This window comes from Lepisma saccharinum, chromosome 9 (genome assembly GCF_977018435.1).
Source record: "Lepisma saccharinum chromosome 9, izLepSacc3.1, whole genome shotgun sequence".
NCBI classification, from domain to species: Eukaryota; Metazoa; Arthropoda; class Insecta; order Zygentoma; family Lepismatidae; genus Lepisma; species Lepisma saccharinum.
In genome coordinates, this window is record NC_139237.1 from 183,493 (window position 1) to 210,501 (window position 27,009).

At 47.9% G+C, this 27,009-nt stretch overlaps 12 protein-coding genes, 3 non-coding genes and 1 pseudogene across 15 annotated transcripts; 9 read left to right on the top strand and 7 right to left on the bottom strand.

Moving 5' to 3' along the window:
* Positions 1–965: 965 nt before the first annotated feature.
* Positions 966–1,337, bottom strand: LOC145992582 (histone H2B). Its single transcript, XM_083128937.1, has one exon. It carries the CDS (start codon positions 1,335–1,337, stop codon positions 966–968), a length of 372 nt encoding a protein of 123 aa, XP_082985063.1.
* Positions 1,338–3,561: 2,224 nt separating this feature from the next.
* On the top strand, positions 3,562–3,936 carry LOC145992883 (histone H2A). Its single transcript, XM_083129264.1, has one exon. The coding sequence runs from the start codon at positions 3,562–3,564 to the stop codon at positions 3,934–3,936; it is 375 nt and encodes a 124-aa protein (XP_082985390.1).
* Positions 3,937–4,605: 669 nt separating this feature from the next.
* On the bottom strand, positions 4,606–4,917 carry LOC145992884 (histone H4). The gene has a single exon (XM_083129265.1). It carries the CDS (start codon positions 4,915–4,917, stop codon positions 4,606–4,608), a length of 312 nt encoding a protein of 103 aa, XP_082985391.1.
* A 243-nt stretch (positions 4,918–5,160) lies between these two features.
* On the top strand, positions 5,161–5,571 carry LOC145992885 (histone H3). Its single transcript, XM_083129267.1, has one exon. The coding sequence runs from the start codon at positions 5,161–5,163 to the stop codon at positions 5,569–5,571; it is 411 nt and encodes a 136-aa protein (XP_082985393.1).
* A 2,209-nt stretch (positions 5,572–7,780) lies between these two features.
* LOC145993042 (5S ribosomal RNA) lies at positions 7,781–7,899 on the top strand. Its single transcript, XR_014442254.1, has one exon. It is a non-coding gene; the product is annotated as a 5S ribosomal RNA (ribosomal RNA).
* Positions 7,900–10,049: 2,150 nt separating this feature from the next.
* Positions 10,050–10,421, bottom strand: LOC145992583 (histone H2B). The gene has a single exon (XM_083128938.1). It carries the CDS (start codon positions 10,419–10,421, stop codon positions 10,050–10,052), a length of 372 nt encoding a protein of 123 aa, XP_082985064.1.
* Positions 10,422–11,991: 1,570 nt separating this feature from the next.
* LOC145992886 (histone H2A) lies at positions 11,992–12,366 on the top strand. Its single transcript, XM_083129268.1, has one exon. The coding sequence runs from the start codon at positions 11,992–11,994 to the stop codon at positions 12,364–12,366; it is 375 nt and encodes a 124-aa protein (XP_082985394.1).
* Positions 12,367–13,035: 669 nt separating this feature from the next.
* Positions 13,036–13,347, bottom strand: LOC145992887 (histone H4). The gene has a single exon (XM_083129269.1). It carries the CDS (start codon positions 13,345–13,347, stop codon positions 13,036–13,038), a length of 312 nt encoding a protein of 103 aa, XP_082985395.1.
* Positions 13,348–13,590: 243 nt separating this feature from the next.
* Positions 13,591–14,001, top strand: LOC145992888 (histone H3). The gene has a single exon (XM_083129270.1). The coding sequence runs from the start codon at positions 13,591–13,593 to the stop codon at positions 13,999–14,001; it is 411 nt and encodes a 136-aa protein (XP_082985396.1).
* Positions 14,002–14,500: 499 nt separating this feature from the next.
* On the bottom strand, positions 14,501–15,076 carry LOC145992889 (histone H1 pseudogene; annotated as a pseudogene).
* A 1,147-nt stretch (positions 15,077–16,223) lies between these two features.
* LOC145993043 (5S ribosomal RNA) lies at positions 16,224–16,342 on the top strand. The gene has a single exon (XR_014442255.1). It is a non-coding gene; the product is annotated as a 5S ribosomal RNA (ribosomal RNA).
* Positions 16,343–18,711: 2,369 nt separating this feature from the next.
* LOC145992890 (histone H2A) lies at positions 18,712–19,086 on the top strand. Its single transcript, XM_083129271.1, has one exon. The coding sequence runs from the start codon at positions 18,712–18,714 to the stop codon at positions 19,084–19,086; it is 375 nt and encodes a 124-aa protein (XP_082985397.1).
* Positions 19,087–19,755: 669 nt separating this feature from the next.
* LOC145992891 (histone H4) lies at positions 19,756–20,067 on the bottom strand. The gene has a single exon (XM_083129272.1). It carries the CDS (start codon positions 20,065–20,067, stop codon positions 19,756–19,758), a length of 312 nt encoding a protein of 103 aa, XP_082985398.1.
* Positions 20,068–20,310: 243 nt separating this feature from the next.
* Positions 20,311–20,721, top strand: LOC145992893 (histone H3). The gene has a single exon (XM_083129273.1). The coding sequence runs from the start codon at positions 20,311–20,313 to the stop codon at positions 20,719–20,721; it is 411 nt and encodes a 136-aa protein (XP_082985399.1).
* A 2,211-nt stretch (positions 20,722–22,932) lies between these two features.
* On the top strand, positions 22,933–23,051 carry LOC145993044 (5S ribosomal RNA). Its single transcript, XR_014442256.1, has one exon. It is a non-coding gene; the product is annotated as a 5S ribosomal RNA (ribosomal RNA).
* Positions 23,052–25,205: 2,154 nt separating this feature from the next.
* Positions 25,206–25,577, bottom strand: LOC145992584 (histone H2B). Its single transcript, XM_083128939.1, has one exon. It carries the CDS (start codon positions 25,575–25,577, stop codon positions 25,206–25,208), a length of 372 nt encoding a protein of 123 aa, XP_082985065.1.
* Between the last annotated feature and the right edge of the window lie 1,432 nt (positions 25,578–27,009).

Below are 27,009 nucleotides of genomic sequence, written 5' to 3' on the forward strand. Positions count from 1 at the left end.
CGAGACAAATTCCTGGAAAAAGGACCTTGCGTAAGACAACTTTGGTTCCTCTTCAAAAATTCGCGTACACTTTCGTTGTGTAGTCAGCATGTAATGATACCGAATGGAGGCATGTAGGCGTTCGAACCCCACCCCTAACTGAACAAAAAAATGCTAATCTTCCGGGATCGTAAGTTGAAGTTCCACCCCCCCCCCCCCCCCCGATGCCGCCGCCCTCTGGAAACAACGTTCAGATCAATTCTTGGAGTAACCGATTTCAAATGCAACGGTTCCCGCCAAATGTCACACTTCGTTGAGCGTACCAGTTCTCACCCTTTCATAGAAGTTAAGTGAGCCCTTTTAGTGCAAATTATGAATGTGACTGCCAAACTCTTCCTTTTTCCCTGCTCGTGGAGAAAACTGAAAGTAATTTTGAAAGTAAAATGAAGGAAAACACGAAAAATGAAATAAAATCACGACCTAACAAAACCTAACCTAATGTAACCCAACCGAGTATATGCAGATATTAATCTGTGTGTACCTTTCACTGCCATACTCTAGTAACAAACGTACAATTGTGAAATAGAAACCTGAAAGTTATTTTTGTTAAATATACAAGTTTATTTTATGTGTTCATCCAAAATAATAATGCGCCGAATCAATAATTGTTCCAAGTCTTAGGTTATTTTTTTGCAGTGGCATTTTGTCCAAATGTAACTCTAAAAGTCCTATTCAGCAAAAGAAACTAAAAAATTTGGAAATTTAGCCTATTTTTGTAAATTACGTGCTGGTTAAGGTCGTACCTTAAAAGCATTTTTTTTTTATATATACGTAAGGTCAAAAATCTTCTCGCTTGCAGGCTGAGATATCGTTAGGTTATGTAAGTGTACGTTTCGGAGGGGTGGTAGACAAGTTCGTCCAATTCCAAGATTCAATTTTTGGCCCTAAAAAGGGCCTTTTTCGGCAAGGTAATTATTTCCTTGAGTTTACTTTGAGCTGGTGTACTTAGTCACGGCCTTGGTGCCTTCACTGACGGCGTGCTTGGCCAGTTCACCGGGGAGGAGCAGCCGAACGGCCGTCTGGATCTCCCTGCTGGTGATGGTCGATCGCTTGTTGTAATGAGCGAGCCTGGAAGCTTCGGCGGCAATGCGCTCGAAGATGTCGTTGACGAAGCTGTTCATGATGCTCATCGCCTTGCTGGAGATGCCGGTGTCAGGGTGAACTTGCTTCAACACCTTGTAGATGTAAATTGCGTAGCTCTCCTTCCTCCTCCGCTTCTTCTTTTTGTCTCCCTTGGAGATGTTCTTCTGGGCCTTTCCGGCCTTTTTGGCGGCTTTTCCACTTGTCTTTGGCGGCATGTTGCAGACAGACTCGATGGGCGCCAAAAAAAAAAAAAAAAAAAAAAAAAGAAAGAAAGAAAAAACCCCGCCCCCAAAGGAGCTCGCGGGGGTGAGTGGTGCCCGACCTAAGTCAACCGGCAACCATACCGAAAGGCGCAGACCTCGCCTGAAACACTAATGCACTCTCCAAGCACATTATAGCCTCATGTTCGGTCTTTTGCCTAGGTACAATCTTCCCTTCGGGATAGATCCAGTCCAGCCGGATTTCTCCCTCGGGGAAACCTCCATTCCATGCAGGCATGCACTAGTATGCAAATCTACCTACGTGGGACATCGAATACTTTAACTAAATCTGGTTTCAACCCTATGGAAAGAGGATTTTTACCAGACGGCGAAAATTAGCAGACAGAAAAAACTACAAGAGACAAAAAAGAGAAATAGAAGGGAAGCTCCCGAGGATAAAATTCTGCAAGCAGACAAAACCTCGGATGTCTTGGAATAACAGCTTCATCTAGATACTGGTGTGTGAAAAAAACCCACGTTGAAGGGGGGCAAAAAAACACACACCCTATTGGTTCCTATCCTTACGGGGAGGATGGAGTCGGGAATTTGGAAGGGCAGGTAGGTAAAGCCCGAAGGCTCTCTGCAAATCTGTGTGTTAGTTGGACCTACTCATTCCGACTTACAACCTTATTTGAAACAAACATCGAAAATGAATTTTGAATTAAAGCCGAAAAAAGCCGCATCGGAAGTTAACTGCCAAAGACGTCTGCGTGAAAGAGAGGAGAAGTCGTTGCTTGGGGTGTCTGTCCGTTAGAGAGAACTCGTCTGTTTCTCCGGGCATTGTTACTTTTGCTTCGGATCGGGATTTAAGACAGCATTGGCTTTTCATTGCCTTAGGGGCGAGTGACTTCTCGTAGGACCAGTCCGACGGCCGAGGCCGGTCTGAAATCTGTCCCCTTGCGGGGTATCGGTAATAACCACACCCAGAGCTTACGTCATTGCAGTGTGGGTGACTGCTGCTACGGGGGAACCACCTTTGTGCCCATGTGCCTTCCTATACCCCTTAGGTCCATTTCCGAGTCGGGGTAATTATCACCGGGGAAACGGCAAAACCGATGACGCGAAAGAACACATGGTCCCCTACGCCCGAGAGCGCACAGCAGTCGGGGGGGTGCTGCCGGGGGTCACTACTCCCCGACAGACTTTGGGTGGAAAGGCCCTTCTGAGGGCCACCAACCCGGTCGGTTTTGATCTGCCTTTGCTGTCCGCTGTCCTTTTCCTCCGCATCCGCTTCTTTGCCCAGGTCCACGCACTCCTTTCTCCCCCGGTTGAGTTTTCGGCTACCGGTTTTTCGAGATATCCCCCCCCCCTGAGAAGGAGGGGGAAAAAACTCTATCGTCAGTTGCACTTGGTCCCGTTTTTTCTTTTTCCCTAAGGAACATCGGAGATTTCGGCTTTTTGGTCCTAAGAAGGGCCGTTTTGCCGTTGAGCGACGAGTGCTTTCAGCCCTAAGAAGGACATCCTGCACTTTCTGACAATTTCGATGGACAAATCGTTCTTTCGCTAAGTTTCTCTTCACTTTGGCAATCCTGAAAAGGAAATACCTCGGTATCAGAGAGTCGGAGATTTTTCGGGTACCAAGCTTGTTGCAACTGGGAAGCCGGCGACCGGCACTTTCCCCGAGGGAGATTGGAGCTTCAGAGCCCTCTCGTCCGGCAGGCGAACGAGAACGTACGTCCGGGGTACGTGTAATTTTGAATTGGGCTGTGCGCTTAGTTGTCACCGTTAGGATCCACGCACGCGCCCCCCCCCCCTTCCCGCCAAAAAGTTAGACAATGGGGCCGCCGAAGTTCCACGATGCTTGACTGCCGCCGATTTCCGCCGACTGCTGCCTCCCATCCTGGAATCTCGGTGTTCTCGCTGCCTGCTGTCTGGTACTGGATTCAGTCATGTTCTCTATGCATTGCTGCTGTGCCGAAAGGTCCTTCCCCAAATTTAGATAGAGAGCATGTCCAACGCCGGCGCTCGGAGCCACCAGTCCCTCGGCGTCACTCGATGGGCGCCACCTCCGTCGATTCGTTTTTAAGAAAGGACGGTTGATATCAGACGGACCAATGGCGCTTCGAGACGTGTCTCCCGGACGCTCTCATTCGCGGCGATTCAATACTACTTAACAAAACCACCAAACTGGCTGGCAAAAATTTGTGTTTTCACGTTGTATCGATAGCAAGAGATCATCATGTCTGGACGCGGAAAGGGAGGAAAAGTGAAGGGAAAGAGCAAGTCTCGCTCCAGCCGAGCCGGACTTCAGTTCCCCGTCGGCAGAATCCACCGACTTTTGCGAAAGGGCAATTATGCCGAACGTGTCGGTGCCGGTGCACCGGTTTACCTGGCCGCCGTCATGGAATATTTGGCAGCGGAAGTCTTGGAGTTGGCCGGCAATGCTGCTCGCGATAACAAGAAGACCAGGATCATCCCCCGTCACTTGCAGTTGGCCATCAGAAACGACGAGGAGTTGAACAAGCTCCTTTCTGGGGTCACGATCGCCCAGGGTGGCGTGCTGCCCAACATCCAGGCGGTCCTTCTTCCCAAGAAAACCGAGAAGAAAGCTTAAGCTGACACCCTACCCCCTCAGCTTCTAGCAAATCGGCCCTTGTAAGGGCCACCAATTACCTTAGGAAAGGGTCATTGTCTACTCCATTTTTTTAAGTTTTCAAGTTTGAAGTCTGTAGTCTAATCAGGACTGACAATCCATGTAACTTGGCATGCAAATCCTGTGTTGATTCAATGTTTTTTGCCTATTTCCGATAATGTCAGAGAATAGTGGCTTACCTGTACGTATACATCTTGTAAATTTTGATAGCATAGAGATTATGACGTGTGTTTTGTTTTCGGTGGAGTCAAGCTGCACTGAAAATAATAATAATAAAAAATATATATATATGTTCGCCTGAGTTATATTAATTGATGTTATAATTTGACAGAAGCAATCTGAATTTCACATAAATTTCTTTTGCTTTGCTAAACGACGAACGAAGGGTGGGTAGTCATCTAGCGAATGCTGAGAGTCCTCGCGTGAATATTTTTTGTTGAATTCTCAATTATTTCAATCATTCTTATGTCATTATGAACTCGAGACGAGAGAAATCGTTCGAATCGAGGCTGGGATCAGGGGGTAAGGTTCGGGGAAAGTTGAAAGCTGACATTTCCTTCCTCAAAGAAAAGATTTGTGGCCCTTAGAAGGGCCGATTTTTCAAGATGGAGGACAGGCAAACTAGAGCCCTTAACCTCCGAAACCGTACAAGGTTCTGCCTTGACGTTTGAGTGCGTACACGACGTCCATGGCGGTTACGGTTTTCCTCTTGGCGTGCTCCGTGTAGGTGACGGCATCGCGGATAACGTTCTCCAAGAACACCTTGAGGACGCCGCGTGTCTCTTCGTAGATGAGACCGGAGATTCGCTTCACACCTCCTCGCCGGGCAAGACGGCGGATGGCGGGCTTGGTGATACCCTGGATGTTGTCTCGGAGAACTTTACGGTGGCGCTTGGCACCTCCTTTGCCGAGTCCCTTTCCTCCTTTACCTCTGCCTGTCATTTCTGCAGTGCACGTACGTGGATTCGAAAGATGAGAATGAAGCCTTCCCGGCGAGCCGGCTCAGTTTTGTACGCCTTCGACAGAGGGGGGCAGAATGGCGGGAGCCAATGGGAAATCCGCTTTTCGGTTTGATTTCACGAATCAGGAGCATGCACGGCACCTTTCAGGGCAAAGCATATAAAGGCATGATTTTTGGTTGGCGCGATTGTTTGAAACGGAAACGCTTAGGACAAGCACGCGACAATGGCCCGGACTAAGCAAACTGCACGAAAATCCACCGGAGGCAAGGCCCCAAGGAAGCAGCTCGCCACAAAGGCAGCTAGGAAGAGCGCTCCCGCCACCGGAGGAGTGAAGAAGCCCCATAGGTACAGGCCAGGTACCGTGGCTCTTCGAGAAATCCGTCGCTACCAGAAGAGCACCGAGTTGCTCATCAGGAAGCTTCCTTTCCAGCGTCTCGTCCGCGAGATCGCTCAAGATTTCAAGACCGACTTGCGCTTCCAGAGTTCCGCAGTCATGGCTCTCCAGGAGGCCAGCGAGGCTTACCTCGTCGGTCTCTTCGAAGATACCAACTTGTGTGCCATCCACGCTAAGCGTGTCACTATCATGCCAAAGGACATCCAGCTCGCCCGCCGCATTCGTGGAGAGCGTGCTTAAGCGCATTCCGCTGCCCTTGGCAAACAATCGGTCCTTTTGAGGACCACAAATCCTACTTGGAAAGTACGTTTTGGTCGTATCTCTCTTTATTTTTTATTATTATTGTCAATTCCATCCCTATCCTCGCGTTTATCCAAAAGTTATTTAAAATAATAATGCCGAAGCAATTGGGCGATATTTCATGAATATTCAGTTTTAATAATAAAGCTCTCGCTAAATCTTTAAATCTAATATCTTACTCGCAGTTCATTTCATAGAATCGATGGAAACGAAGTCAAACAAATTATGACGACATAATGTGACTAGTGTATTGCTTTCATTTTTTTAAAAAAGAAAATGCATGGATGGAAGGGAAAGGATGACACCGTGTCCGATGAAAGGAAAGGTTATAAGATTGAGTGATCGTGCAAATTCGCTCCTTCCAGGAGAATTTTGATGGTCCTCAGAAGGACCTTTTTATGGGGAACACTTGCGTGCTCAACCATTTTACTTCTTTTTTGGTGCAGCCTTCTTTGCTGCCTTGGGCTTGGCAGCCTTCTTTGGCTTTGGCGCCTTTGGTTTCTTGGGCGTCTTTGCCTTTTTCACTTTCGATGGAGACTTCTTTGGCTTTGCAACAGGTGCCTTCTTCTTTTCGCCGGTCTTCTTTGGTCGCTTGGCCGGGGCAGCTTTCTTTGCCGGTTTCTTCTCCTTGGGAGCCGAGCGTTTGGTCTTGGAAACAGCCCCGCTTTCCGGTTTCTCCTTCAGCGACGAAGCGCTGAGTTTGAAAGATCCGGAGGCACCCTTTCCTTTGGTTTGCACCAAAGAACCTGATGCCACGGCGCTCCTCAGGTACTTCTTGATGAAGGGCGCGAGCTTCTCGGCGTCGACCTTGTAGTTCTGGGTGATGTACTTCTTGATGGCCTGCAGGGAAGAGCCTCCGCGCTCCTTCAAGTTCTTGATAGCGTTGTTCACCATCTCGGATGTCCTGGGATGGGAAGGAGCCGTTCTCGGCTTTTTCGCCTTCGAGGACTTCTTGGGCGAAGCCGCCGTCGGGGCTGAGGGAGCTGATGCCGTATCTGCCATATCTACGCTCTTTTCGGAACGAAAATGAATCCCCGCGCCGAGGTTTCGACCCCCTTTTCTCTCGGAGCGCGGACCGGAGCGAGAGCAGCTCTCAGGCGGGCCGAAGCAAACTGAAGTTTGTAGTTGCCACAACGGTAAGTGTGTTTCCTCCTCTTTCCAAGATTAATTTTTTCAGTGCTGAGCTAGAGAGCACCAGCATCCCTCGTTGTTGGGTACGTTCCGGAAACTTTGAAGTAGCCGTGAAGTGCCGCAGTCCGTCCCCACGACTTCCACGTTCCTCGCTTCCTTCGTGTCAAACTCACCGTAGGTGTACGCGCGACCTCCATATGCCCGTGATTTCCTTAGTTTTCTCTGAGAAAAGGTAGAAGGTGCGTCGGTTGCACGGAGGAGATGGAAGTTCAATCCTTCCCCTATTCTCTTGCTGAGAATCAGGTGCCTTGAGCATACGACAGGCCTCTCAAGCCAATCTCCGAAGTAGCGTGTGTCGCACACGCCTGTGTTTGAACGAAGCTGGCCTACTTCCAATGTATAGCCTTTAATTTCGTTTATAGGCGAAAATCTATCGCATGAGGACTGTGGTTCGATTCGAAAGCAGCCATTTGCACCGAAAGTTAGCGCGGCCCTTCCTGCTCTCCGCCGATAAATAATAATAATGTAATAGTTTGTGTCGAGGTGCCCGTTGCCTACTTTGGTTTGTGGGAATAGCGCGTATTCGAGAACTCGATGAAGTTGTCCGAAGATAGCACAAAAATAGGAAATAGCTAGGCTGGAGAGTATATATATATATATATATATATATATATAACTACGCACTGGTAATGATCAGGCTGGAAAGTTCATACGAACTAACCGAGCCCAATCACTTTTTCGTTGTTAGGTCCTGGGTATATAGTGTGGAATCAAAAAGGTTGGTCATGAGATTCACTTTTATTCACTGCACTAAATTTTCTTCTTCTCTATCTTGTAGCTTTTATGTTCACACATCTCTGGAAGGGTGTTAAAGCACATTTCTCACTATGACTACAATGAAATGTATAATTATTTGTTATGTTTCTTCTACACGTTCTTGGCAGTGCCCACGAGACGAGACATTTCCCCGAAAACGAGAAGTTGGACTATATGTACCTTACCGAAAGCAGTATCTTTCGCCAACGGCCATACCACGCTGAATATACCGGTTCTCGTCCGATCACCGAAGTCAAGCAGCGTCGGGCCTGGTCAGTACTTGGATGGGTGACCGCCTGGGAACACCAGGTGCTGTTGGCATCCTTTTTCTTTTTCAAGGTTCATAGTGGCCTTTTATTTGTGAATTGAAGCCAATCAATCACCGACAGTTTTTGCAGAATCGCTTTTTTTTTTTTTTTTTTTTTTTTCAATATACCTGTCATCAAATAATAATAATAATATAAGTGAAGAATGTATATTAGTATATATGAATATCGGGGAAGGCGACTTTCTTCTGTTTTTTGGGGCTTGCGGGGTTGCAGGGTGCGTTCTTATTACCGGCGGCCGCCATAATCCCGGCGGGGAGCGAGCGCTCCCCTGCCCGGCGGATCCGCCGCGTCGCTCCCCGAAGAGCCCGGCGTTGGTAGTTTTCGGCGAGGATACGTGCCGGCGGTTGCAGGGAGTGTGTTTTTTTTGGGCGTTTTTATTTTTTTGCAAAATGCCATCGCCGTGGAAGGAGGCGTTCGCTAAAGGGATAGTCCCGGCCCGGCAACCCTGATCCGTTGGCAATTTCGCCCGAAACGCACCGGGGCGGGGGGGGGGGGTGTGCACACGCAGAATAAAGAATTGGAAATGTCGCATACTCGTTGGCGAGGACACGTAAACCGAGGTTCTGTTTCAACCGATGCATGTCAAATCTCGCGTCTTTTCCCTTCGGAAAGGGAATGCTCGATCAGTGCAGTGATGTGAAAGTGTCCCCGCTAGTGGACAATTTAGCAGAAGGCAAGTGGGGAAGGTCCTGGTCGGAACGGTTACTTTTGGCAGCAAACGGTTACGAAACTGTTACTTTTGTCAGTAAACTGTTACAAAACGGTTACTCTTGTCAGTAAACTGTTACAAAACGGTTACTTTTGGCAGTAAACTGTTACGAAACGGTTACTTTTGGCAGTAAACGGTTACGAAACTGTTAGTTTTAGCAGGGAACGGTTACAAAACCGTTACTTTTGGCAGCAGACGGTTACGAAATCGTTACTTTTGGCAGCAGACCGTTACATAACCGTTACTTTTTGCAGCAAACGAATTAACGATAAAATGACCATTCGGTATTTCTCGACTGGTCGGGAGTCGGGAAGTCATTTCCCGAAGTCGGGATCGGGACAGGATCCCCCCCCCGGTCCCGACTTTTCGGGATCCCGCACACCCCTAATATTAATGCATAGGATGGAATGAACATTTTTTTTTGCCATGTCAACGTAACCTAACCTCCCAGAGGATCTGGGTTCAGACGAACGCGAGACAAATTCCTGGAAAAAGGACCTTGCGTAAGACAACTTTGGTTCCTCTTCAAAAATTCGCGTACACTTTCGTTGTGTAGTCAGCATGTAATGATACCGAATGGAGGCATGTAGGCGTTCGAACCCCACCCCTAACTGAACAAAAAAATGCTAATCTTCCGGGATCGTAAGTTGAAGTTCCACCCCCCCCCCCCGATGCCGCCGCCCTCTGGAAACAACGTTCAGATCAATTCTTGGAGTAACCGATTTCAAATGCAACGGTTCCCGCCAAATGTCACACTTCGTTGAGCGTACCAGTTCTCACCCTTTCATAGAAGTTAAGTGAGCCCTTTTAGTGCAAATTATGAATGTGACTGCCAAACTCTTCCTTTTTCCCTGCTCGTGGAGAAAACTGAAAGTAATTTTGAAAGTAAAATGAAGGAAAACACGAAAAATGAAATAAAATCACGACCTAACAAAACCTAACCTAATGTAACCCAACCGAGTATATGCAGATATTAATCTGTGTGTACCTTTCACTGCCATACTCTAGTAACAAACGTACAATTGTGAAATAGAAACCTGAAAGTTATTTTTGTTAAATATACAAGTTTATTTTATGTGTTCATCCAAAATAATAATGCGCCGAATCAATAATTGTTCCAAGTCTTAGGTTATTTTTTTGCAGTGGCATTTTGTCCAAATGTAACTCTAAAAGTCCTATTCAGCAAAAGAAACTAAAAAATTTGGAAATTTAGCCTATTTTTGTAAATTACGTGCTGGTTAAGGTCGTACCTTAAAAGCATTTTTTTTTTATATATACGTAAGGTCAAAAATCTTCTCGCTTGCAGGCTGAGATATCGTTAGGTTATGTAAGTGTACGTTTCGGAGGGGTGGTAGACAAGTTCGTCCAATTCCAAGATTCAATTTTTGGCCCTAAAAAGGGCCTTTTTCGGCAAGGTAATTATTTCCTTGAGTTTACTTTGAGCTGGTGTACTTAGTCACGGCCTTGGTGCCTTCACTGACGGCGTGCTTGGCCAGTTCACCGGGGAGGAGCAGCCGAACGGCCGTCTGGATCTCCCTGCTGGTGATGGTCGATCGCTTGTTGTAATGAGCGAGCCTGGAAGCTTCGGCGGCAATGCGCTCGAAGATGTCGTTGACGAAGCTGTTCATGATGCTCATCGCCTTGCTGGAGATGCCGGTGTCAGGGTGAACTTGCTTCAACACCTTGTAGATGTAAATTGCGTAGCTCTCCTTCCTCCTCCGCTTCTTCTTTTTGTCTCCCTTGGAGATGTTCTTCTGGGCCTTTCCGGCCTTTTTGGCGGCTTTTCCACTTGTCTTTGGCGGCATGTTGCAGACAGACTCGATGGGCGCCAAAAAAAAAAAAAAAAAAAAAAAAGAAAGAAAGAAAAAACCCCGCCCCCAAAGGAGCTCGCGGGGGTGAGTGGTGCCCGACCTAAGTCAACCGGCAACCATACCGAAAGGCGCAGACCTCGCCTGAAACACTAATGCACTCTCCAAGCACATTATAGCCTCATGTTCGGTCTTTTGCCTAGGTACAATCTTCCCTTCGGGATAGATCCAGTCCAGCCGGATTTCTCCCTCGGGGAAACCTCCATTCCATGCAGGCATGCACTAGTATGCAAATCTACCTACGTGGGACATCGAATACTTTAACTAAATCTGGTTTCAACCCTATGGAAAGAGGATTTTTACCAGACGGCGAAAATTAGACAGACAGAAAAAACTACAAGAGACAAAAAAGAGAAATAGAAGGGAAGCTCCCGAGGATAAAATTCTGCAAGCAGACAAAACCTCGGATGTCTTGGAATAACAGCTTCATCTAGATACTGGTGTGTGAAAAAAACCCACGTTGAAGGGGGGCTAAAAAACACACACCCTATTGGTTCCTATCCTTACGGGGAGGATGGAGTCGGGAATTTGGAAGGGCAGGTAGGTAAAGCCCGAAGGCTCTCTGCAAATCTGTGTGTTAGTTGGACCTACTCATTCCGACTTACAACCTTATTTGAAACAAACATCGAAAATGAATTTTGAATTAAAGCCGAAAAAAGCCGCATCGGAAGTTAACTGCCAAAGACGTCTGCGTGAAAGAGAGGAGAAGTCGTTGCTTGGGATGTCTGTCCGTTAGAGAGAACTCGTCTGTTTCTCCGGGCATTGTTACTTTTGCTTCAGATCGGGATTTAAGACAGCATTGGCTTTTCATTGCCTTAGGGGCGAGTGACTTCTCGCAGGACCAGTCCGACGGCCGAGGCCGGTCTGAAATCTGTCCCCTTGCGGGGTATCGGTAATAACCACACCCAGAGCTTACGTCATTGCAGTGTGGGTGACTGCTGCTACGGGGGAACCACCTTTGTGCCCATGTGCCTTCCTATACCCCTTAGGTCCATTTCCGAGTCGGGGTAATTATCACCGGCCTAGCCCTAAAACCGATGACGCGAAAGAACACATGGTCCCCTACGCCCGAGAGCGCACAGCAGTCGGGGGGTGCTGCCGGGGGTCACCACTCCCCGACAGACTTTGGGTGGAAAGGCCCTTCTGAGGGCCACCAACCCGGTCGGTTTTGATCTGCCTTTGCTGTCCGCTGTCCTTTTCCTCCGCATCCGCTTCTTTGCCCAGGTCCACGCACTCCTTTCTCCCCCGGTTGAGTTTTCGGCTACCGGTTTTTCGAGATATCCCCCCCCCCTGAGAAGGAGGGGGAAAAAACTCTATCGTCAGTTGCACTTGGTCCCGTTCGATTCGTTTTTAAGAAAGGACGGTTGATATCAGACGGACCAATGGCGCTTCGAGACGTGTCTCCCGGACGCTCTCATTCGCGGCGATTCAATACTACTTAACAAAACCACCAAACTGGCTGGCAAAAATTTGTGTTTTCACGTTGTATCGATAGCAAGAGATCATCATGTCTGGACGCGGAAAGGGAGGAAAAGTGAAGGGAAAGAGCAAGTCTCGCTCCAGCCGAGCCGGACTTCAGTTCCCCGTCGGCAGAATCCACCGACTTTTGCGAAAGGGCAATTATGCCGAACGTGTCGGTGCCGGTGCACCGGTTTACCTGGCCGCCGTCATGGAATATTTGGCAGCCGAAGTCTTGGAGTTGGCCGGCAATGCTGCTCGCGATAACAAGAAGACCAGGATCATCCCCCGTCACTTGCAGTTGGCCATCAGAAACGACGAGGAGTTGAACAAGCTCCTTTCTGGGGTCACGATCGCCCAGGGTGGCGTGCTGCCCAACATCCAGGCGGTCCTTCTTCCCAAGAAAACCGAGAAGAAAGCTTAAGCTGACACCCTACCCCCTCAGCTTCTAGCAAATCGGCCCTTGTAAGGGCCACCAATTACCTTAGGAAAGGGTCATTGTCTACTCCATTTTTTTAAGTTTTCAAGTTTGAAGTCTGTAGTCTAATCAGGACTGACAATCCATGTAACTTGGCATGCAAATCCTGTGTTGATTCAATGTTTTTTGCCTATTTCCGATAATGTCAGAGAATAGTGGCTTACCTGTACGTATACATCTTGTAAATTTTGATAGCATAGAGATTATGACGTGTGTTTTGTTTTCGGTGGAGTCAAGCTGCACTGAAAATAATAATAATAAAAAATATATATATATGTTCGCCTGAGTTATATTAATTGATGTTATAATTTGACAGAAGCAATCTGAATTTCACATAAATTTCTTTTGCTTTGCTAAACGACGAACGAAGGGTGGGTAGTCATCTAGCGAATGCTGAGAGTCCTCGCGTGAATATTTTTTGTTGAATTCTCAATTATTTCAATCATTCTTATGTCATTATGAACTCGAGACGAGAGAAATCGTTCGAATCGAGGCTGGGATCAGGGGGTAAGGTTCGGGGAAAGTTGAAAGCTGACATTTCCTTCCTCAAAGAAAAGATTTGTGGCCCTTAGAAGGGCCGATTTTTCAAGATGGAGGACAGGCAAACTAGAGCCCTTAACCTCCGAAACCGTACAAGGTTCTGCCTTGACGTTTGAGTGCGTACACGACGTCCATGGCGGTTACGGTTTTCCTCTTGGCGTGCTCCGTGTAGGTGACGGCATCGCGGATAACGTTCTCCAAGAACACCTTGAGGACGCCGCGTGTCTCTTCGTAGATGAGACCGGAGATTCGCTTCACACCTCCTCGCCGGGCAAGACGGCGGATGGCGGGCTTGGTGATACCCTGGATGTTGTCTCGGAGAACTTTACGGTGGCGCTTGGCACCTCCTTTGCCGAGTCCCTTTCCTCCTTTACCTCTGCCTGTCATTTCTGCAGTGCACGTACGTGGATTCGAAAGATGAGAATGAAGCCTTCCCGGCGAGCCGGCTCAGTTTTGTACGCCTTCGACAGAGGGGGGCAGAATGGCGGGAGCCAATGGGAAATCCGCTTTTCGGTTTGATTTCACGAATCAGGAGCATGCACGGCACCTTTCAGGGCAAAGCATATAAAGGCATGATTTTTGGTTGGCGCGATTGTTTGAAACGGAAACGCTTAGGACAAGCACGCGACAATGGCCCGGACTAAGCAAACTGCACGAAAATCCACCGGAGGCAAGGCCCCAAGGAAGCAGCTCGCCACAAAGGCAGCTAGGAAGAGCGCTCCCGCCACCGGAGGAGTGAAGAAGCCCCATAGGTACAGGCCAGGTACCGTGGCTCTTCGAGAAATCCGTCGCTACCAGAAGAGCACCGAGTTGCTCATCAGGAAGCTTCCTTTCCAGCGTCTCGTCCGCGAGATCGCTCAAGATTTCAAGACCGACTTGCGCTTCCAGAGTTCCGCAGTCATGGCTCTCCAGGAGGCCAGCGAGGCTTACCTCGTCGGTCTCTTCGAAGATACCAACTTGTGTGCCATCCACGCTAAGCGTGTCACTATCATGCCAAAGGACATCCAGCTCGCCCGCCGCATTCGTGGAGAGCGTGCTTAAGCGCATTCCGCTGCCCTTGGCAAACAATCGGTCCTTTTGAGGACCACAAATCCTACTTGGAAAGTACGTTTTGGTCGTATCTCTCTTTATTTTTTATTATTATTGTCAATTCCATCCCTATCCTCGCGTTTATCCAAAAGTTATTTAAAATAATAATGCCGAAGCAATTGGGCGATATTTCATGAATATTCAGTTTTAATAATAAAGCTCTCGCTAAATCTTTAAATCTAATATCAGTTAGCGATTTCTTACTCGCAGTTCATTTCATAGAATCGATGGAAACGAAGTCAAACAAATTATGACGACATAATGTGACTAGTGTATTGCTTTCATTTTTTTAAAAAAGAAAATGCATGGATGGAAGGGAAAGGATGACACCGTGTCCGATGAAAGGAAAGGTTATAAGATTGAGTGATCGTGCAAATTCGCTCCTTCCAGGAGAATTTTGATGGTCCTCAGAAGGACCTTTTTATGGGGAACACTTGCGTGCTCAACCATTTTACTTCTTTTTTGGTGCAGCCTTCTTTGCTGCCTTGGGCTTGGCAGCCTTCTTTGGCTTTGGCGCCTTTGGTTTCTTGGGCGTCTTTGCCTTTTTCACTTTCGATGGAGACTTCTTTGGCTTTGCAACAGGTGTCTTCTTCTTTTCGCCGGTCTTCTTTGGTCGCTTGGCCGGGGCAGCTTTCTTTGCCGGTTTCTTCTCCTTGGGAGCCGAGCGTTTGGTCTTGGAAACAGCCCCGCTTTCCGGTTTCTCCTTCAGCGACGAAGCGCTGAGTTTGAAAGATCCGGAGGCACCCTTTCCTTTGGTTTGCACCAAAGAACCTGATGCCACGGCGCTCCTCAGGTACTTCTTGATGAAGGGCGCGAGCTTCTCGGCGTCGACCTTGTAGTTCTGGGTGATGTACTTCTTGATGGCCTGCAGGGAAGAGCCTCCGCGCTCCTTCAAGTTCTTGATAGCGTTGTTCACCATCTCGGATGTCCTGGGATGGGAAGGAGCCGTTCTCGGCTTTTTCGCCTTCGAGGACTTCTTGGGCGAAGCCGCCGTCGGGGCTGAGGGAGCTGATGCCGTATCTGCCATATCTACGCTCTTTTCGGAACGAAAATGAATCCCCGCGCCGAGGTTTCGACCCCCTTTTCTCTCGGAGCGCGGACCGGAGCGAGAGCAGCTCTCAGGCGGGCCGAAGCAAACTGAAGTTTGTAGTTGCCACAACGGTAAGTGTGTTTCCTCCTCTTTCCAAGATTAATTTTTTCAGTGCTGAGCTAGAGAGCACCAGCATCCCTCGTTGTTGGGTACGTTCCGGAAACTTTGAAGTAGCCGTGAAGTGCCGCAGTCCGTCCCCACGACTTCCACGTTCCTCGCTTCCTTCGTGTCAAACTCACCGTAGGTGTACGCGCGACCTCCATATGCCCGTGATTTCCTTAGTTTTCTCTGAGAAAAGGTAGAAGGTGCGTCGGTTGCACGGAGGAGATGGAAGTTCAATCCTTCCCCTATTCTCTTGCTGAGAATCAGGTGCCTTGAGCATACGACAGGCCTCTCAAGCCAATCTCCGAAGTAGCGTGTGTCGCACACGCCTGTGTTTGAACGAAGCTGGCCTACTTCCAATGTATAGCCTTTAATTTCGTTTATAGGCGAAAATCTATCGCATGAGGACTGTGGTTCGATTCGAAAGCAGCCATTTGCACCGAAAGTTAGCGCGGCCCTTCCTGCTCTCCGCCGATAAATAATAATAATGTAATAGTTTGTGTCGAGGTGCCCGTTGCCTACTTTGGTTTGTGGGAATAGCGCGTATTCGAGAACTCGATGAAGTTGTCCGAAGATAGCACAAAAATAGGAAATAGCTAGGCTGGAGAGTATATATATATATATATATATATATATATAACTACGCACTGGTAATGATCAGGCTGGAAAGTTCATACGAACTAACCGAGCCCAATCACTTTTTCGTTGTTAGGTCCTGGGTATATAGTGTGGAATCAAAAAGGTTGGTCATGAGATTCACTTTTATTCACTGCACTAAATTTTCTTCTTCTCTATCTTGTAGCTTTTATGTTCACACATCTCTGGAAGGGTGTTAAAGCACATTTCTCACTATGACTACAATGAAATGTATAATTATTTGTTATGTTTCTTCTACACGTTCTTGGCAGTGCCCACGAGACGAGACATTTCCCCGAAAACGAGAAGTTGGACTATATGTACCTTACCGAAAGCAGTATCTTTCGCCAACGGCCATACCACGCTGAATATACCGGTTCTCGTCCGATCACCGAAGTCAAGCAGCGTCGGGCCTGGTCAGTACTTGGATGGGTGACCGCCTGGGAACACCAGGTGCTGTTGGCATCCTTTTTCTTTTTCAAGGTTCATAGTGGCCTTTTATTTGTGAATTGAAGCCAATCAATCACCGACAGTTTTTGCAGAATCGCTTTTTTTTTTTTTTTTTTCCAAAAAAAAAAAAAAAAAAAAAAAAAAAAAAAAAAAAAAAAAAAAAAAAAAAAAAGAAAGGAAAAATCCCCGCCCCACCTCCGTCGATTCGTTTTTAAGAAAGGACGGTTGATATCAGACGGACCAATGGCGCTTCGAGACGTGTCTCCCGGACGCTCTCATTCGCGGCGATTCAATACTACTTAACAAAACCACCAAACTGGCTGGCAAAAATTTGTGTTTTGACGCCGAGGGACTGGTGGCTCCGAGCGCCGGCGTTGGACATGCTCTCTATCTAAATTTGGGGAAGGACCTTTCGGCACAGCAGCAATGCATAGAGAACATGACTGAATCCAGTACCAGACAGCAGGCAGCGAGAACACCGAGATTCCAGGATGGGAGGCAGCAGTCGGCGGAAATCGGCGGCAGTCAAGCATCGTGGAACTTCGGCGGCCCCATTGTCTAACTTTTTGGCGGGAAGGGGGGGGGGCGCGTGCGTGGATCCTAACGGTGACAACTAAGCGCACAGCCCAATTCAAAATTACACGTACCCCGGACGTACGTTCTCGTTCGCCTGCCGGACGAGAGGGCTCTGAAGCTCCAATCTCCCTCGGGGAAAGTGCCGGTCGCCGGCTTCCCAGTTGCAACAAGCTTGGTACCCGAAAAATCTCCGACTCTCTGATACCGAGGTATTTCCTTTTCAGGATTGCCAAAGTGAAGAGAAACTTAGCGAAAGAACGATTTGTCCATCGAAATTGTCAGAAAGTGCAGGATGTCCTTCTTAGGGCTGAAAGCACTCGTCGCTCAACGGCAAAAACGGCCCTTCTAAGGACCAAAAAGCCGAAATCTCCGATGTTCCTTAGGGAAAAAGAAAAAACGGGACCAAGTGCAACTGACGATAGAGTTTCTCCCCCTCCTTCTCAGGAGGGGGGATATCTCGAAAAACCGGTAGCCGAAAACTCAACCGGGGGAGAAAGGAGTGCGTGGACCTGGGCAAAGAAGCGGATGCGGAGGAAAAGGACAGCGGACAGCAAAGGCAGATCAAAACCGACCGGGTTGGTGGCCCTCAGAAGGGCCTTTCCACCCAAAGTCTGTCGGGGAGTAGTGACCCCCGGCAGCACCCCCCCGACTGCTGTGCGCTCTCGGGCGTAGGGGACCATGTGTTCTTTCGCGTCATCGGTTTTGCCGTTTCCCCGGTGATAATTACCCCGACTCGGAAATGGACCTAAGGGGTATAGGAAGGCACATGGGCACAAAGGTGGTTCCCCCGTAGCAGCAGTCACCCACACTACAATGACGTAGCTCTGGGTGTGGTTATTACCGATACCCCGCAAGGGGACAGATTTCAGACCGGCCTCGGCCGTCGGACTGGTCCTACGAGAAGTCACTCGCCCCTAAGGCAATGAAAAGCCAATGCTGTCTTAAATCCCGATCCGAAGCAAAAGTAACAATGCCCGGAGAAACAGACGAGTTCTCTCTAACGGACAGACACCCCAAGCAACGACTTCTCCTCTCTTTCACGCAGACGTCTTTGGCAGTTAACTTCCGATGCGGCTTTTTTCGGCTTTAATTCAAAATTCATTTTCGATGTTAGTTTCAAATAAGGTTGTAAGTCGGAATGAGTAGGTCCAACTAACACACAGATTTGCAGAGAGCCTTCGGGCTTTACCTACCTGCCCTTCCAAATTCCCGACTCCATCCTCCCCGTAAGGATAGGAACCAATAGGGTGTGTGTTTTTTTGCCCCCCTTCAACGTGGGTTTTTTTCACACACCAGTATCTAGATGAAGCTGTTATTCCAAGACATCCGAGGTTTTGTCTGCTTGCAGAATTTTATCCTCGGGAGCTTCCCTTCTATTTCTCTTTTTTGTCTCTTGTAGTTTTTTCTGTCTGTCTAATTTTCGCCGTCTGGTAAAAATCCTCTTTCCATAGGGTTGAAACCAGATTTAGTTAAAGTATTCGATGTCCCACGTAGGTAGATTTGCATACTAGTGCATGCCTGCATGGAATGGAGGTTTCCCCGAGGGAGAAATCCGGCTGGACTGGATCTATCCTGAAGGGAAGATTGTACCTAGGCAAAAGACCGAACATGAGGCTATAATGTGCTTGGAGAGTGCATTAGTGTTTCAGGCGAGGTCTGCGCCTTTCGGTATGGTTGCCGGTTGACTTAGGTCGGGCACCACTCACCCCCGCGAGCTCCTTTGGGGGCGGGGTTTTTTTCTTTCTTTCTTTTTTTTTTTTTTTTTAAAAATTTGTGTTTTCACGTTGTATCGATAGCAAGAGATCATCATGTCTGGACGCGGAAAGGGAGGAAAAGTGAAGGGAAAGAGCAAGTCTCGCTCCAGCCGAGCCGGACTTCAGTTCCCCGTCGGCAGAATCCACCGACTTTTGCGAAAGGGCAATTATGCCGAACGTGTCGGTGCCGGTGCACCGGTTTACCTGGCCGCCGTCATGGAATATTTGGCAGCCGAAGTCTTGGAGTTGGCCGGCAATGCTGCTCGCGATAACAAGAAGACCAGGATCATCCCCCGTCACTTGCAGTTGGCCATCAGAAACGACGAGGAGTTGAACAAGCTCCTTTCTGGGGTCACGATCGCCCAGGGTGGCGTGCTGCCCAACATCCAGGCGGTCCTTCTTCCCAAGAAAACCGAGAAGAAAGCTTAAGCTGACACCCTACCCCCTCAGCTTCTAGCAAATCGGCCCTTGTAAGGGCCACCAATTACCTTAGGAAAGGGTCATTGTCTACTCCATTTTTTTAAGTTTTCAAGTTTGAAGTCTGTAGTCTAATCAGGACTGACAATCCATGTAACTTGGCATGCAAATCCTGTGTTGATTCAATGTTTTTTGCCTATTTCCGATAATGTCAGAGAATAGTGGCTTACCTGTACGTATACATCTTGTAAATTTTGATAGCATAGAGATTATGACGTGTGTTTTGTTTTCGGTGGAGTCAAGCTGCACTGAAAATAATAATAATAAAAAATATATATATATGTTCGCCTGAGTTATATTAATTGATGTTATAATTTGACAGAAGCAATCTGAATTTCACATAAATTTCTTTTGCTTTGCTAAACGACGAACGAAGGGTGGGTAGTCATCTAGCGAATGCTGAGAGTCCTCGCGTGAATATTTTTTGTTGAATTCTCAATTATTTCAATCATTCTTATGTCATTATGAACTCGAGACGAGAGAAATCGTTCGAATCGAGGCTGGGATCAGGGGGTAAGGTTCGGGGAAAGTTGAAAGCTGACATTTCCTTCCTCAAAGAAAAGATTTGTGGCCCTTAGAAGGGCCGATTTTTCAAGATGGAGGACAGGCAAACTAGAGCCCTTAACCTCCGAAACCGTACAAGGTTCTGCCTTGACGTTTGAGTGCGTACACGACGTCCATGGCGGTTACGGTTTTCCTCTTGGCGTGCTCCGTGTAGGTGACGGCATCGCGGATAACGTTCTCCAAGAACACCTTGAGGACGCCGCGTGTCTCTTCGTAGATGAGACCGGAGATTCGCTTCACACCTCCTCGCCGGGCAAGACGGCGGATGGCGGGCTTGGTGATACCCTGGATGTTGTCTCGGAGAACTTTACGGTGGCGCTTGGCACCTCCTTTGCCGAGTCCCTTTCCTCCTTTACCTCTGCCTGTCATTTCTGCAGTGCACGTACGTGGATTCGAAAGATGAGAATGAAGCCTTCCCGGCGAGCCGGCTCAGTTTTGTACGCCTTCGACAGAGGGGGGCAGAATGGCGGGAGCCAATGGGAAATCCGCTTTTCGGTTTGATTTCACGAATCAGGAGCATGCACGGCACCTTTCAGGGCAAAGCATATAAAGGCATGATTTTTGGTTGGCGCGATTGTTTGAAACGGAAACGCTTAGGACAAGCACGCGACAATGGCCCGGACTAAGCAAACTGCACGAAAATCCACCGGAGGCAAGGCCCCAAGGAAGCAGCTCGCCACAAAGGCAGCTAGGAAGAGCGCTCCCGCCACCGGAGGAGTGAAGAAGCCCCATAGGTACAGGCCAGGTACCGTGGCTCTTCGAGAAATCCGTCGCTACCAGAAGAGCACCGAGTTGCTCATCAGGAAGCTTCCTTTCCAGCGTCTCGTCCGCGAGATCGCTCAAGATTTCAAGACCGACTTGCGCTTCCAGAGTTCCGCAGTCATGGCTCTCCAGGAGGCCAGCGAGGCTTACCTCGTCGGTCTCTTCGAAGATACCAACTTGTGTGCCATCCACGCTAAGCGTGTCACTATCATGCCAAAGGACATCCAGCTCGCCCGCCGCATTCGTGGAGAGCGTGCTTAAGCGCATTCCGCTGCCCTTGGCAAACAATCGGTCCTTTTGAGGACCACAAATCCTACTTGGAAAGTACGTTTTGGTCGTATCTCTCTTTATTTTTTATTATTATTGTCAATTCCATCCCTATCCTCGCGTTTATCCAAAAGTTATTTAAAATAATAATGCCGAAGCAATTGGGCGATATTTCATGAATATTCAGTTTTAATAATAAAGCTCTCGCTAAATCTTTAAATCTAATATCTTACTCGCAGTTCATTTCATAGAATCGATGGAAACGAAGTCAAACAAATTATGACGACATAATGTGACTAGTGTATTGCTTTCATTTTTTTAAAAAAGAAAATGCATGGATGGAAGGGAAAGGATGACACCGTGTCCGATGAAAGGAAAGGTTATAAGATTGAGTGATCGTGCAAATTCGCTCCTTCCAGGAGAATTTTGATGGTCCTCAGAAGGACCTTTTTATGGGGAACACTTGCGTGCTCAACCATTTTACTTCTTTTTTGGTGCAGCCTTCTTTGCTGCCTTGGGCTTGGCAGCCTTCTTTGGCTTTGGCGCCTTTGGTTTCTTGGGCGTCTTTGCCTTTTTCACTTTCGATGGAGACTTCTTTGGCTTTGCAACAGGTGCCTTCTTCTTTTCGCCGGTCTTCTTTGGTCGCTTGGCCGGGGCAGCTTTCTTTGCCGGTTTCTTCTCCTTGGGAGCCGAGCGTTTGGTCTTGGAAACAGCCCCGCTTTCCGGTTTCTCCTTCAGCGACGAAGCGCTGAGTTTGAAAGATCCGGAGGCACCCTTTCCTTTGGTTTGCACCAAAGAACCTGATGCCACGGCGCTCCTCAGGTACTTCTTGATGAAGGGCGCGAGCTTCTCGGCGTCGACCTTGTAGTTCTGGGTGATGTACTTCTTGATGGCCTGCAGGGAAGAGCCTCCGCGCTCCTTCAAGTTCTTGATAGCGTTGTTCACCATCTCGGATGTCCTGGGATGGGAAGGAGCCGTTCTCGGCTTTTTCGCCTTCGAGGACTTCTTGGGCGAAGCCGCCGTCGGGGCTGAGGGAGCTGATGCCGTATCTGCCATATCTACGCTCTTTTCGGAACGAAAATGAATCCCCGCGCCGAGGTTTCGACCCCCTTTTCTCTCGGAGCGCGGACCGGAGCGAGAGCAGCTCTCAGGCGGGCCGAAGCAAACTGAAGTTTGTAGTTGCCACAACGGTAAGTGTGTTTCCTCCTCTTTCCAAGATTAATTTTTTCAGTGCTGAGCTAGAGAGCACCAGCATCCCTCGTTGTTGGGTACGTTCCGGAAACTTTGAAGTAGCCGTGAAGTGCCGCAGTCCGTCCCCACGACTTCCACGTTCCTCGCTTCCTTCGTGTCAAACTCACCGTAGGTGTACGCGCGACCTCCATATGCCCGTGATTTCCTTAGTTTTCTCTGAGAAAAGGTAGAAGGTGCGTCGGTTGCACGGAGGAGATGGAAGTTCAATCCTTCCCCTATTCTCTTGCTGAGAATCAGGTGCCTTGAGCATACGACAGGCCTCTCAAGCCAATCTCCGAAGTAGCGTGTGTCGCACACGCCTGTGTTTGAACGAAGCTGGCCTACTTCCAATGTATAGCCTTTAATTTCGTTTATAGGCGAAAATCTATCGCATGAGGACTGTGGTTCGATTCGAAAGCAGCCATTTGCACCGAAAGTTAGCGCGGCCCTTCCTGCTCTCCGCCGATAAATAATAATAATGTAATAGTTTGTGTCGAGGTGCCCGTTGCCTACTTTGGTTTGTGGGAATAGCGCGTATTCGAGAACTCGATGAAGTTGTCCGAAGATAGCACAAAAATAGGAAATAGCTAGGCTGGAGAGTATATATATATATATATATATATATATATATAACTACGCACTGGTAATGATCAGGCTGGAAAGTTCATACGAACTAACCGAGCCCAATCACTTTTTCGTTGTTAGGTCCTGGGTATATAGTGTGGAATCAAAAAGGTTGGTCATGAGATTCACTTTTATTCACTGCACTAAATTTTCTTCTTCTCTATCTTGTAGCTTTTATGTTCACACATCTCTGGAAGGGTGTTAAAGCACATTTCTCACTATGACTACAATGAAATGTATAATTATTTGTTATGTTTCTTCTACACGTTCTTGGCAGTGCCCACGAGACGAGACATTTCCCCGAAAACGAGAAGTTGGACTATATGTACCTTACCGAAAGCAGTATCTTTCGCCAACGGCCATACCACGCTGAATATACCGGTTCTCGTCCGATCACCGAAGTCAAGCAGCGTCGGGCCTGGTCAGTACTTGGATGGGTGACCGCCTGGGAACACCAGGTGCTGTTGGCATCCTTTTTCTTTTTCAAGGTTCATAGTGGCCTTTTATTTGTGAATTGAAGCCAATCAATCACCGACAGTTTTTGCAGAATCGCTTTTTTTTTTTTTTTTTTTTTTTTTTCAATATACCTGTCATCAAATAATAATAATAATATAAGTGAAGAATGTATATTAGTATATATGAATATCGGGGAAGGCGACTTTCTTCTGTTTTTTGGGGCTTGCGGGGTTGCAGGGTGCGTTCTTATTACCGGCGGCCGCCATAATCCCGGCGGGGAGCGAGCGCTCCCCTGCCCGGCGGATCCGCCGCGTCGCTCCCCGAAGAGCCCGGCGTTGGTAGTTTTCGGCGAGGATACGTGCCGGCGGTTGCAGGGAGTGTGTTTTTTTTGGGCGTTTTTATTTTTTTGCAAAATGCCATCGCCGTGGAAGGAGGCGTTCGCTAAAGGGATAGTCCCGGCCCGGCAACCCTGATCCGTTGGCAATTTCGCCCGAAACGCACCGGGGCGGGGGGGGGGGGTGTGCACACGCAGAATAAAGAATTGGAAATGTCGCATACTCGTTGGCGAGGACACGTAAACCGAGGTTCTGTTTCAACCGATGCATGTCAAATCTCGCGTCTTTTCCCTTCGGAAAGGGAATGCTCGATCAGTGCAGTGATGTGAAAGTGTCCCCGCTAGTGGACAATTTAGCAGAAGGCAAGTGGGGAAGGTCCTGGTCGGAACGGTTACTTTTGGCAGCAAACGGTTACGAAACTGTTACTTTTGTCAGTAAACTGTTACAAAACGGTTACTTTTGTCAGTAAACTGTTACAAAACGGTTACTTTTGGCAGTAAACTGTTACGAAACGGTTACTTTTGGCAGTAAACGGTTACGAAACTGTTAGTTTTAGCAGGGAACGGTTACAAAACCGTTACTTTTGGCAGCAGACGGTTACGAAATCGTTACTTTTGGCAGCAGACCGTTACATAACCGTTACTTTTTGCAGCAAACGAATTAACGATAAAATGACCATTCGGTATTTCTCGACTGGTCGGGAGTCGGGAAGTCATTTCCCGAAGTCGGGATCGGGACAGGATCCCCCCCCCGGTCCCGACTTTTCGGGATCCCGCACACCCCTAATATTAATGCATAGGATGGAATGAACATTTTTTTTTGCCATGTCAACGTAACCTAACCTCCCAGAGGATCTGGGTTCAGACGAACGCGAGACAAATTCCTGGAAAAAGGACCTTGCGTAAGACAACTTTGGTTCCTCTTCAAAAATTCGCGTACACTTTCGTTGTGTAGTCAGCATGTAATGATACCGAATGGAGGCATGTAGGCGTTCGAACCCCACCCCTAACTGAACAAAAAAATGCTAATCTTCCGGGATCGTAAGTTGAAGTTCCACCCCCCCCCCCCCCCGATGCCGCCGCCCTCTGGAAACAACGTTCAGATCAATTCTTGGAGTAACCGATTTCAAATGCAACGGTTCCCGCCAAATGTCACACTTCGTTGAGCGTACCAGTTCTCACCCTTTCATAGAAGTTAAGTGAGCCCTTTTAGTGCAAATTATGAATGTGACTGCCAAACTCTTCCTTTTTCCCTGCTCGTGGAGAAAACTGAAAGTAATTTTGAAAGTAAAATGAAGGAAAACACGAAAAATGAAATAAAATCACGACCTAACAAAACCTAACCTAATGTAACCCAACCGAGTATATGCAGATATTAATCTGTGTGTACCTTTCACTGCCATACTCTAGTAACAAACGTACAATTGTGAAATAGAAACCTGAAAGTTATTTTTGTTAAATATACAAGTTTATTTTATGTGTTCATCCAAAATAATAATGCGCCGAATCAATAATTGTTCCAAGTCTTAGGTTATTTTTTTGCAGTGGCATTTTGTCCAAATGTAACTCTAAAAGTCCTATTCAGCAAAAGAAACTAAAAAATTTGGAAATTTAGCCTATTTTTGTAAATTACGTGCTGGTTAAGGTCGTACCTTAAAAGCATTTTTTTTTATATATACGTAAGGTCAAAAATCTTCTCGCTTGCAGGCTGAGATATCGTTAGGTTATGTAAGTGTACGTTTCGGAGGGGTGGTAGACAAGTTCGTCCAATTCCAAGATTCAATTTTTGGCCCTAAAAAGGGCCTTTTTCGGCAAGGTAATTATTTCCTTGAGTTTACTTTGAGCTGGTGTACTTAGTCACGGCCTTGGTGCCTTCACTGACGGCGTGCTTGGCCAGTTCACCGGGGAGGAGCAGCCGAACGGCCGTCTGGATCTCCCTGCTGGTGATGGTCGATCGCTTGTTGTAATGAGCGAGCCTGGAAGCTTCGGCGGCAATGCGCTCGAAGATGTCGTTGACGAAGCTGTTCATGATGCTCATCGCCTTGCTGGAGATGCCGGTGTCAGGGTGAACTTGCTTCAACACCTTGTAGATGTAAATTGCGTAGCTCTCCTTCCTCCTCCGCTTCTTCTTTTTGTCTCCCTTGGAGATGTTCTTCTGGGCCTTTCCGGCCTTTTTGGCGGCTTTTCCACTTGTCTTTGGCGGCATGTTGCAGACAGACTCGATGGGCGCCAAAAAAAAAAAAAAAAAAAAAAAGAAAGGAAAAATCCCCGCCCCCAAAGGGCTCGCGGGGGTGAGTGGCGCCCGACCTGAGTCAACTGGCGACTGTACCGAAAGGCGCAGACCTCGCGTGAGATGTTGATGCACTCTGGAGCACATCATAATCCCATGTTCAGTCTTTTGCCTAGGCGCAGTCTTCCCCTCAGAATAGATCCAGTCAAGCCGGATTTCTCCCTTGGGGAAGCCTCCATTCATGCTTGGCATGCACTAGTATGCTAACTACCTACATGACATCGGGATTTATTTAAACCTGGTTTCAATCTTGTAAAGAGATTTTTACCAGGCGGCGAAAATAGAAAGATGGTGAAAAAACTACAGCTAAGAAGAGGAACAAAGAGAAGGGAAGCTCCCGAGGGTAAAACCAAGTAAACTTGTAAAACCTCGGCTGCGTCTAGTATGCAAGCTTCGTCTAGATTCTGATGTGCGAAAAAAACCCACGTGAAGGGGGGTAAAAAACACACATCCTATTGGTTTCTATCCTTAATGGAGCCGTGAGGCGGCAGGTAGGATCGGGAATTGGAAGGTATGGTGTTTTTGGCTACAAGTAGCCTTTCAAGTCTTGTGTTAGTAGGACCTACTCATGCACACGTCGCTTCTCTGATGTTGGGGTGTGAAGGTTCGTCTGACTTCCGAACCCTGGGGAGAGTTAACGGTGCGTGGGGTACTCCTGTTTCTTGTTTCCTGTAGAGGTGGTCAGTGGCTGCTGGAGCTTCCGGGGGCTGCGCCGTCGACGAATTCGAGAGTGCACAAATGAGGCACTCACGTTCCTCCACCGGCCCAGCTGAAGGCTTCAAAAACCGGCTTAGTACTAAGATCGACCTTGAAGAGGTGTACTTTCACCTGTGCGGCTACTGAATTCTTTGGTCGTACTTGTGGCGGAGCCCCTTGGTTGTTTCAGTTGGCACCACTTTTTCCGTTGTTGACTTCCAGAGGCTGCGCAGTAGACGAATTCGCGAGTGCACAAATGAGGCACTCACGTTCCTCCACCGGCCCAGCTGAAGGCTTCAAAAACCGGCTTAGTACTAAGATCGACCTTGAAGAGGTGTACTTTCATCTGTGCAGCTACTGAAGTCTTTGGTCATACTTGTTGCGGTGCCTCTACGTTGCTACAGCGGGAGTGGTGCTTATTGTCATCGGGGGTAATTCCATAGAACGCTCAGAGGTCTCTTGTGCTTGTAGCGCGTTCGCGGGTACGTGCCTAGATTCCTGATAAGTTCGTTGTCTATTTGATTTTTCTTTTTGTAAAGTTTGTGCATGATTTTATTATTGAACTCTACAATTTTCGGGAGCTTGTGCTTAATGTGGATTGGAGTCATTCTAGTGCTCCAGCGTAGGTTCAGGATGTATCTGAGCATCCTGT

Coding starts and splice junctions, on each gene's coding strand:
- LOC145992584 (XM_083128939.1), bottom strand. CDS start 25,577: ATGCCGCCAAAGACAAGTGGAAAAGCCGCCAAAAAGGCCGGAAAGGCC.
- LOC145992886 (XM_083129268.1), top strand. CDS start 11,992: ATGTCTGGACGCGGAAAGGGAGGAAAAGTGAAGGGAAAGAGCAAGTCT.
- LOC145992893 (XM_083129273.1), top strand. CDS start 20,311: ATGGCCCGGACTAAGCAAACTGCACGAAAATCCACCGGAGGCAAGGCC.
- LOC145992885 (XM_083129267.1), top strand. CDS start 5,161: ATGGCCCGGACTAAGCAAACTGCACGAAAATCCACCGGAGGCAAGGCC.
- LOC145992582 (XM_083128937.1), bottom strand. CDS start 1,337: ATGCCGCCAAAGACAAGTGGAAAAGCCGCCAAAAAGGCCGGAAAGGCC.
- LOC145992888 (XM_083129270.1), top strand. CDS start 13,591: ATGGCCCGGACTAAGCAAACTGCACGAAAATCCACCGGAGGCAAGGCC.
- LOC145992883 (XM_083129264.1), top strand. CDS start 3,562: ATGTCTGGACGCGGAAAGGGAGGAAAAGTGAAGGGAAAGAGCAAGTCT.
- LOC145992884 (XM_083129265.1), bottom strand. CDS start 4,917: ATGACAGGCAGAGGTAAAGGAGGAAAGGGACTCGGCAAAGGAGGTGCC.
- LOC145992887 (XM_083129269.1), bottom strand. CDS start 13,347: ATGACAGGCAGAGGTAAAGGAGGAAAGGGACTCGGCAAAGGAGGTGCC.
- LOC145992583 (XM_083128938.1), bottom strand. CDS start 10,421: ATGCCGCCAAAGACAAGTGGAAAAGCCGCCAAAAAGGCCGGAAAGGCC.
- LOC145992891 (XM_083129272.1), bottom strand. CDS start 20,067: ATGACAGGCAGAGGTAAAGGAGGAAAGGGACTCGGCAAAGGAGGTGCC.
- LOC145992890 (XM_083129271.1), top strand. CDS start 18,712: ATGTCTGGACGCGGAAAGGGAGGAAAAGTGAAGGGAAAGAGCAAGTCT.